The sequence below is a fragment of the Haemaphysalis longicornis genome, unplaced genomic scaffold (genome assembly GCF_048455015.1).
Source record: "Haemaphysalis longicornis isolate Haplotype H1 unplaced genomic scaffold, Haemaphysalis longicornis Haplotype H1 scaffold_5, whole genome shotgun sequence".
In the NCBI taxonomy this organism is placed as follows: Eukaryota; Metazoa; Arthropoda; class Arachnida; order Ixodida; family Ixodidae; genus Haemaphysalis; species Haemaphysalis longicornis.
In genome coordinates this window covers 26,678,765-26,688,608 of record NW_027526385.1, presented here as the reverse complement: position 1 = coordinate 26,688,608, position 9,844 = coordinate 26,678,765, and the positions used below count along the sequence as shown (strand labels likewise).

Below are 9,844 nucleotides of genomic sequence, written 5' to 3'. Positions count from 1 at the left end.
GTTCCTGTTCCGTTGGACAAAATTACGGTTTCTGTTGCGTATTCTGGGCTAACAGTGAAAATGCCGTAAAAGGAAGGAACGGTTAAATTAGCGCAACGCATAAATACGAATACATGCCGGCATCAAGAGTTAGCGGTCATTATTACCGTAGATTTACGGGAAAATTTTTAACAGTGCGGTTCATTAAAATGAATCATCACTTAAATGAGAAATGTAGTATTTTAAAACGACTATCAAGTCAAAGTACAAAGAAAAGCTCAAAATGCTGTTGTTTCCAATGATAGTTGCGCGATTTCAAAGTAAACAATCATTTATGCGAGGTATTAGGAACCCAGATAAAGTAGTGACAATTTTGCAACTACTTTCCCGCCAAGACTTCATGTTGTCCCCGCGACTATACACCGCCAAGAAATATAACGGTGGGTTATACTTTCTACAATTTCTTTTTTGTTGAAATCGGAATCTCCGCTATTAAATCGCCCATCAGGCTAACAGTTAATCTCTAAATTTAGGCCAGCGTACTGGCCCATTTAAACACCAGCGTTTATTACCACTGGCGCACATTTCGTATCAGTTGTTGCATAACAAAAAAAAAAAAAACTCTACAACAGCCACGTTAACGCTTCCGATAAATTCGATTATATAGTGACCTAGAATATTGCTTTAGCTTTCAAAGTAGGCTTTAGGTAACTCTCAATCATCGCATTATTGGTCTGACCACTGGAATGCATTTTGCGATAGCTGTCACGGAAGTGTGTGGGACGAAGAATATGTGATTGTACCTCCTTACCATCGGCCATCGTTCCGTCCGCTGCATTGCAGAGTCTCGTAGCAGATTATACCATTACAAACTGAAAAGGAAAAAATGGCGCCCGAAACAGGAGACGGAACGGATTTGGGGAGACGCTGTTTAATTCGTCTACGGCAGTTCACCCCCTCCTGAACGAGTAGCGAAAGAAGGAAAGCAGCGACTTGGGCTCTTAGTAAAAATCTACCTCCGAAAAGAAATGAGAGCTGCAGAACAAGCAGACAAAATGAGCGCCGGGCCTGCGCTTCTGCATGTGTGATCTGCTTAATTACTGTTTTTCATTCCGAGACAAATCAATTGGGGGGGGGGGGGGTTTACCTGCTAAGGACTAAACACTTTGAAACACCGGACAATCGTTTGTTGGGACGGAATTTCCACATTGAAAGAAAAAAAATAAGTGGGTGCAAAAAAAAAAATCCCACGTAGCGTGAAAAAAAAAATCCCACGATATGAAGATGAAAACAGCAATGATAGCAGCAACCAGTGACAAGCCGATAATAACAATATTCCTTCATTGAAAAGACATGAAAAGACGTACAGAAAATGAATAATTGACGGAATTCGCAGGAGAATTGATTAAACATTCTCTCCTTGTAAGTGCTCTTTTACTAATGCGGTAAAATTATACAATAAGTTTGTTATGGAAGGACTTACCCTGTTCCATTCTCTTGTTGCTAATAGGAAGAATGAATATCTAAATGAGTGTGTGTGAAAGGAACAATTGTTAATCATTTAGGAATGCGTGTGGTGAGTTATTCATGTTTGTGTCGCAAAAATGTATTTGGGTTTATTAATTCTTATCTCGCCATGAATCAACTGATACATGAATCATAATCGTGAACGTTTGTCTGTGTTTTGAACTGTTAGTATTCTAGCTTTTCTAAAAAGTTCACTGGCGACTCAGATAGCCGGTACTTGTTGTAAACAAACCTAATTACTTTCCTATGTATGCCTTCTAACTTCTTAATTTGAGTGACAGTAAAAGGAAACCAAACGATATTGGCGTACTCTAACACAGGTGTGATGAAACTTCCGTATGCAATTAGCTTTGTTTCTGCAGGGGCTAACCAAAGGCGTCGTCTAAGAAACATCAATCGCCGTAACGCGGCCAAAGTTACTATTAATTTGTGAGAGTTACTCCCACCTAAGTTTCTGAGTTGTTGTAAGACCGAGGTATTTATGTTCGTCTACTCGCGTCAAGTATATGTTATTAATGGCGCAGGAAAATTCAGACCTGTGTTTTTTCTGTTTCTTGTCAGCAAAGCGGGTTTTTTAGCTTTAATTGTCATTTGCCAATTAGTGCACCAGTTTGAGTCGGCTTCCAGGGAATTGTTTAGCGCTATGCGATTGTCGTGGGAGTTGATTTCATTATATAGTATGCAATCATCTGCGAAAAGCTTTACGTTCACGGGAATGCTTAGGGGCAAGTTATTCACAAATATAAGAAACAGCAAAGGGGCTACGACGCAACCTTGAAGTACTCCGGAAGTTTCTGCTGCGCTTGAGGACGTTTCATTGTTTATCTTCACGTACTGTGTCTTATCTCAGTGGTAACCTTTAATCCAGCCAATATCCCAGCAATTTCGTATAGCTGATTGTAATTTTATAATTATTGTTTGTGCGAGAAACGAACGAAATATTTTGAGAAGTCTAATAAATTGAGGTCTACCTGTTTTGGTTATCAATGCAAGAGGAGAAGTCGTGTATAAGTTCAGCAAGCTGAGTTACCGTCGATAGCCATCTACGAAATTCTTGTTGGGACGACGACATAAAGCGTTTCCGTTCAAGGTAAGTAGTCAAATGTTTAAGAATTATGTGTTCCAAAATATTGCATACCGTGCATGTTAGAAAAATGGGACTGAAGTTTTGGTCATCATTGTTTTTTCAGATTTAGGTATTGGGATTTTTTTTTGCCTTCTATTCCCTTGGAACAGCACATGCTAGAAGAGATTTGCTGAAAATAACGCAAACATACTTTGCTATCCACTCAGCATACCTTCTTAGAAACTGGTTTGGTATCTTGTCAGGACCAGGGCTTTTTCTTTCATCAAGGTTCAGCAAAAGGTTCAGTACGACTGCTTCAGTTACAGTAACTGGTTCTAGTTGGTTTTCGTCGGATGATTCAACGTGAGGTGGTTTGCCATCAGCGATAGTGGAAACAAATGTAAAGTATGTATTCAAGGTTTCAGCTGTTACGCGGTTTGGTCCTGTGGATGGTTTGGCAGCAAGGTTTTTTAGGATTAAGGTAGTCCCAAAATTTAATGGGCGAGCTTTAATAAAGCTCCAAATGACGTTTTTGAAATAGTAAAATTTGGCCCTCTTGATCTTCGATTTGATGCCAGCAATGGCAGTACAAAGAACACTTCTAGAAAGATTGGGTTTGTTCAGTTCGGTTCCTATTCGACACCCTAAAGTAAACGGCCTTCGCATTAGTACTCGCCTTAAGGGGGGCAGCCATCTCGCCATTAAGCGCGCGAACGCAAGCTGTCGTGACGGTCTGTACAGCAAGACCGGCGAGCGATGTGGATCGTCGCGGGAAGTATGTGAACTTATCCGCCGCTCTTATCTCGAACAGCGCTGAGAACGCTGAGAGCAGTGCACCCGAAAGGGCGGAGGTGCCGTCATGCACATGCCATATGATTGTTAATACACTTTGCGGACGAATGCCTCCTATCTAACAAGCGTTGTCGTCGCACGGTACCGCCATCGGAACACGTGGGGTCGCTTATCTTAAAACGGCAACAACCTACGTCGACAGAAGACGCCCAAAGTCAAGGGTTTCTCGTCGTACTCTCTTAGGCTAGCAACGAGCAGGGTTTCAGCTCATGCTCTCCGTCTCTGCACGCTGTTGAATATGAATCATGCCAGGCAAGAGTTGGCGCTAGTCGGATATTCGAACGACCTCGATAAGAGGCCCCTGAAGTTCGTGGAGCCCATCCCACCATCCAGGATCTGCAGTGCGTGTGGCAACATTCCGAGATTGATGTATTGCCTCCTGTGTGGACACACCTTATGTGAACCGTGCTACGAGAGCTGCACGACCCCCTCTGAGTGTGCCTGTCCACTGGATGGTGAGGTTTCTGCCCCAGCTGATGTCATCAGTAGGAAGTATCCAGCCGAGAACCTGCTGCGACGAAAGGTGAGGCATGGGGGGGCGGATCTGCGACATATTGTTCGGAGATAGGCGTGTCTTATTAACTTACCGGAGCCAAGTTTTCTAGTCGCATCTGTGCGTTTGTTTTGTGGCGTCGAAAGCGAAATTATTGGTATACAATGGCTGTAATTAAGTAATGCTCGCTGTTTTTCCTCACTGAATTGATATCGTCTTCAAACGTGCTAACGTAAAGCATCTGGTGCGTATTTGAGGCTATTTCAAGAAGTTGTGTAAAGCATAGGCGTTCACACATGGCCATTGATTATTTTCCTCACTCTTCTTATTACTGGTGTAAATAATGCCTAATTACACGCCTCACACCAACTTCGCGCTTTTTATAACTTAATAGAAACTTGCCTTCTGTCTTCCGTCAATTATACTAATTCGCTGAAAATCTGACCTTGACTTCACGGCGCCATACCAGCTGCTTGAACTGTAGGACTTCAGGACGGCAAGCGAATTCGATGCGGGAAGTGAATTCGTGCGTAGAGGCGTCTTGTTATTCAGTAACAATCATTATCGTATGGGCGGTGCGCTCATCTATGATCGGGACATGAAGCAGAGAAATCGCCAGTAATAAGTGTTGAACCCGCCGCGGTGGTGGTGCATGTGACGCGTTGGGCTGCTGAGCTCAAGGACGCCGGTTCGTTCCCGGCCACCGCTGCTGCTTTCCAGAGGTCGGCGAAATCGGAAACGTTTGTAAGCCGCGATTTGGCGCCTGATAAAGGCCCCAAGGTTGCCGAATCGAATTCGGCGCCCTTCACTTCGGCGCGGCTCAGACCCAGGTGTAGCTTTTGTCTGCACCGTGATGTGGTCGGCAGAAATGGGATAGTTAAGCCAAGCTTCTGTTACAAGTTTCAATGAATACGGTGCATAAAAATGTTGAAGAGGTTGGCGCAAAAAGTGAGCCTTGATCAAGTCACTATGATTTTTTGTGTGGAGTGCTGGTCGACAGGAATAAACGGTTTGATAGGTGCGGCATTGCAAGACCGCTGCTAAAATGCTATAAAGCCTCCCGCATATGTGGAGCTCTCGGGTCTTGGTTAGAACAGTAGTGGGCGGAACCAAGTTTAACGAATTTTGTTTCTCAAAACCAACCACGGCACAAGGCTAGTTAGAATGTTTGTCAAGCACGTCTTGCGTGCACAGTCTAGATTGTAAGAACTGTGTCGGTGCGAGCAGCCGGCGTTCCTCCAGACACCAAGTTTGCCATGCACTCGATAATTTTAGTCAAGCACGATCCCAACGCGATTGGACGACGTTGCGCAGAGGAAAAGAACGGACGCGGGTTCGATTACCGGCCGCGGCGGCCGCTTTTCTTATGGAGGTGAAAAGCAGAAACGCCGGTGTGTACGAGACTTCGGTCGACGTTAAAAATCCCCAGGTGGACAAAATTTATCCGGAGCCCTCCACTACGGCGCGCCTCATCACGTGTGTTGCGTCGGCGCTTTAAACCCTACAATCACTCAATCAAACAGAAGGTGAGGTCACTTGCCGGGGTTCAGCCGTGGTTTAACGATCGAGAACTTTCAGATTGCGGGTAGCTCGCCACTGTGGCAGATGGGTTCGGTTTCATCACAAGCTGCTTGGTCCTGGTTATTCTGGAGGTTTCACATATTGAAACCACATAGCTCGCCAGCACTTGTCCTTCTGCGAGTGATAGGTTGTACTAGTGCACGCAACAATTCAGACGTTATCGCGAGGACTTCGTAAGCCTCCTCATCGGTCGACGCATCTTCCCGATTGTGGTTTCTGGTTGCAGAAAGGGGAGGCTTATGGGGGGAAAAGCTGTGCAGTTAAACCTGGATTTAACGAAGATCTTCTATTGCCCACATCAAGCTCCATTGAAACCCATATTTTCGCGACCTGTATGTAACGAAGGCGTTGCGACAGGTAACCTTGATGTTATGATGTCGCTACGCTGAACAGCTATTGTTTTTTGCCCCTTTTCTGAAAATTTGACTGTGAAGTGTACTAATATAGCGAATTTTTGCACACCCCGCCAACTACCGTGCGTTTCCACGTGTGAGCGCGGTGTCGGTTAGGTGCTAGGCTTGCCCATGGACGTAAAGTCACGCGTCACGATCCTCTATCTGTGGTGTCGGTTTGTCGGTGAATATGTCTGCTCTCAGAAACCGAAAAGTTTGTCTTTCAAAGGCAAGCTCGCTCTTTTAAAGGCCGTCTTCGCCGGCGAGTAAAATGAACGTTGCTGCCCGGTACCGTAGGCCAGCTAGCCCCCCTTCACAAATTTCGAGTGCGGAAAAGAGCATCAAGCTCGCGGGAACGCGTTCTTTAAGCGTAAGTTTTGTCCCTGAAATGCGTTAACGCACCGAACAGTGTCAAAAGCAAGAGTGCCTAAGTCATGGGGTAAATGACCTTGTTACCCGCCGCGGTGGCTCAGTGGCTAAAGCGTTGCGCTGCTGAGCACGAGGTCGCGGGTTCGATTCCCGGCCGCGGCGGCCGCTTTTCTGATGGAGGCGAAAAGCAAAAACGCCCGTGTGTACGAGATTTCGGTGCACGTCAAAGATCCCCAGGTGGTCAAAATTAATCCGGAGCCCTCCACTACGGCGCGCCTCATCGCCTGCGTTGCGTCGGCGCGTTAAACCCCACCATCAATCAAATCAATAAATGACCATGTATCTTTGGAGTGCTGTGTAGTGACTAAATTCGTGAGAGCAGCAGGAGAAATTCAGTTTTCCACAGTGAAATAAACCCTTGAAGGGTGAGTTCACCGGCCCTCATGTCCGGCAGCTTGGCTACGTTTGTACATCATTCACGCGAGCCTTAACTCGAAACCTGCGTGTAACGAAAACCTGGATGTAGAAAAAAAATGCACATTTTTGTAAGCTTCGTTATATCAAGGTTTAAATGTAGAAGTTTTTGAGGAGACCTCGTTTACACTCACAACTTCGGGAAGTGTGACCCGCGCGGCACCGAAGTTTGTTTTGGGCACGACCTAATGGATAGGGACCTGCCCATAGAAGCCGGCGAAAGCGGAGCCAGCGTAACGAAAAAAACTCTTTAGTGACGGTGCGGTTTGTCAGGTGGCGCAAAGTTTATTTCCAACTTCGCCAGCATCGCTTCACTCACAGTGCGATGTGCGAGTGCTCGCATAAAATTCATAGCGGTCGTGAGAATGCATAGTGATTGTACCGATCAGTACCTTTAATACCGTCCTGATCCGAGAATAGAAATTTCAACCTACACCCTCTTCGTCGTTGTGCAAACATTACCGTACACCCGCCCAATTTTTTACCCATATCACAGGAGCGTCGACCGTTCGGTCGATCAGCGCCGTATGGTGGACTGATATGGCAAACTCGGCGAGAGTAGCCGCATGAACACTAAGGAAAGGCCGCTGGTGCTGTCGTCTGCTAGGCTGTTCCGAGAGCAGACGGCCACCCCCGAGTTTGTTTTTTGCTTATCACACCGCCTGCTACACTCGAAATGTTTCTTCAAGGCCAGCCACGAGGCGCCAACTGGAAACAGAGTAATCAGCGTTTCCGAACGAAGCTTGCGCTGAATGAACCTTGCGCTCGTCAATGCTGACTACTGTTTTCAATTGGAGCCACGTTCCTGGTATAGTTTTTTGTCATTGCAAAAAAAATTCCCCGCATTTCCCCGAGGGGAAGAATGTGAAAGTGCGAATGCACGAGTTGAATTTGCGCTGTTTGGTAATGTTCGCGAAAGAGAGATCACACACACACACACACAACTACAAAGAAAGGAAGATGCATTTATTCACAGACACCTATTTGTGTTGTCGTTGTACTTGATTGCTAGAGCGGATCTCAGCTTTGAAATTTCGTGTCAGTACTCCTTTAAGCGGGTGCATTAGCCCTTCTCACGCCCGATTCCTGGCCAATCCCCCACGTGGGTATGTGCCATGTCAGCGGCCAGGCAGCGCGCGCCCATCTCCCCCCTTTGCCAAGGAAGACGAGGAGATTCCTGGCCAATCCCCCACGTGGGTATGTGCCATGTCAGCGGCCAGGCAGCGCGCGCCCATCTCCCTCCGTGCGCCAAGGAAGACGAGGAGCGCGCGCACCCGCAGCTGTTGCTATGCGGACGGCGGCGGACGCTTCAGGCTCGCTTAAGAAGTGCATTCGCACTTAAAAAAAGAAGGTAAAAAACATACCCTTTTGGCATCAGCTGGGTGGTACCAGACTCAGTGTTCAGTCAACATGGAAGCAGCCATGGAGCCGCAGTGGTCTGCTTTGCACTCGCAGGTGAACAGAGCTTTCAAGGCAAGGGCAGACAGACTTGGGATATATACAGTTAAAAAAAAACCCGGTCACGCCTAGAGCGCCTTTTAAATAGCTCATCAAGATTGAGAAGCGTGAGAAGCCGACAATGCACCTAAAGGCTCACCGCTCGCTGTTAATGTTTTCTCGCTGCCTCCTTTTCCATCCCTCGTGTAGGTGCACTGCTGGAACGAAGCCAACGGCTGCCTTGTCGTCCTCCCATCTTCGCAGATCGCCGAGCACGTTCGCAAGGATTGCCAGTACCACGTGACCCGCTGCTCCAACTGCTCAGCGGCGGTGCTGAGCCGCGACGTGTGTGCACATCTGAAATCTCAATGTACAGCGCTTGCATTTGATGCGGCGCCTGAACCACAACAGAGGGCTAATGCCAACGAAAGGACACATTTGGAATTATTTGAGAAGAAGGTTGAACAGAGAGTGCGCGAACTGGACGCCAAGCTCGCTCAACTGTCACTGAAGAGTGACTCTGTGAGTGACAGACTTAGTGAAATTTGCCACAACAATAACCATTTGAAGGAAGCACTAACAGAGCAGTTTGGATCAGTCCTAGGTCACAAATTAGCTGAAATGAAAGTCTTTTATGCTGAAAAAATTGAATCTTTGAGAACCAGCGTAGCCTCAGCAGTGGCACCGGTTGCAAGTGATCCAAAAACGCATCAGAGGGTTATTACTGGTCTTGCGGAGCTCAAAGCAAAGGCAATGAAAGATGGTTCGTGTTATAGGTGGAGCGACAGAGTATACCTACGGCGTTACCTAATCTCTTGGGGAATTAATTTCGTAAAAGAGGGTGACAACGTGGTCATATTTCTGGCCTTTCAGTTGCATCAGGGTAGAGACGACGACTTTCTTGACTGGCCATTTACGAAAACTTTGAAGCTCAGCATCATCCACCCCGAGACGCGGCAAGAACTCCATCGTGAAGGCCAGGCAGTTTGGGATGGGGCTTACAAGAAGCATTTTTGTAGACCAATAAGGAGCAGCAATGAACCGGCATGCTTTCTTGGTACCAAGTTTGACTCGACAGTCCTGGAACGTGATGGTTACGTTAGGAAAGATCAGCTCTTGCTAAGGTTCGAGGTGCTCCTGTGATTGATTTGAAACAGCAACAGTTCCTTATCAGATTATGGGTACACAGAACTGGCGCATACAAGATAAGTTTACAAATAATTGCAAGTTTTATACAACCGTTTGTACGCATTCGTTTGCATCGGTATTACCGTACAAAACCAAACTGCGTAAATATTGCGGGTGAAAACAAAAACATCCTGCTATTAACAGTAGACCTACTTTGGACCTGCTTCGCAAAATAAACTTCCTACCAATGATCTGCTCTTTCCTGTGTGATTTCTTTTCTCAAACAAGATGAAAAATTAGCAATGATAACACCAGAAAATAGACAAATCACCCGTGGTAGTTCGACATAAGTACCTGCAGAAAAAACTGAAATTTTGAGGCTTTTAACTGACTAAGGGAGGCCCGACCGGAGGCACCCACAAGACGCTCTTGTTGTGGCCTTGTATGAAAAAAGAGTATTCTTCATGGCCTATTTGGGCGATGAAATTCTTGTCTATCTGTTGGTGTATTTAGCACCTAAACGCTCCCAAACTAAACAAAAAGTAC

The 9,844-nt window shown here is 46.3% G+C and overlaps 1 protein-coding gene across 2 annotated transcripts; it reads left to right on the top strand.

Annotated features, from left to right (window-relative positions):
- The first annotated feature begins 3,491 nt into the window (after positions 1-3,491).
- On the top strand, positions 3,492-9,549 carry LOC144137980 (uncharacterized). Of its 2 annotated transcripts, none has more exons than XM_077670015.1 (2): positions 3,492-3,947; positions 8,435-9,549. In XM_077670015.1, exons 1-2 carry the CDS (start codon positions 3,663-3,665, stop codon positions 9,311-9,313), a joined length of 1,164 nt encoding a protein of 387 aa, XP_077526141.1. In that variant the 5' UTR covers positions 3,492-3,662; the 3' UTR covers positions 9,314-9,549. The 2 variants fall into 2 exon arrangements, with proteins under 2 accessions (XP_077526141.1, XP_077526139.1); XM_077670013.1 differs by having other exon boundaries at positions 3,496-3,947; positions 8,381-9,549.
- The last annotated feature ends 295 nt before the right edge of the window (positions 9,550-9,844 follow it).

Coding starts and splice junctions, on each gene's coding strand:
- LOC144137980 (XM_077670013.1), top strand. CDS start 3,663: ATGAATCATGCCAGGCAAGAGTTGGCGCTAGTCGGATATTCGAACGAC. Junction 3,948..8,380: donor AGAACCTGCTGCGACGAAAG/GTGAGGCATGGG, acceptor TCCCTCGTGTAG/GTGCACTGCTGGAACGAAGC.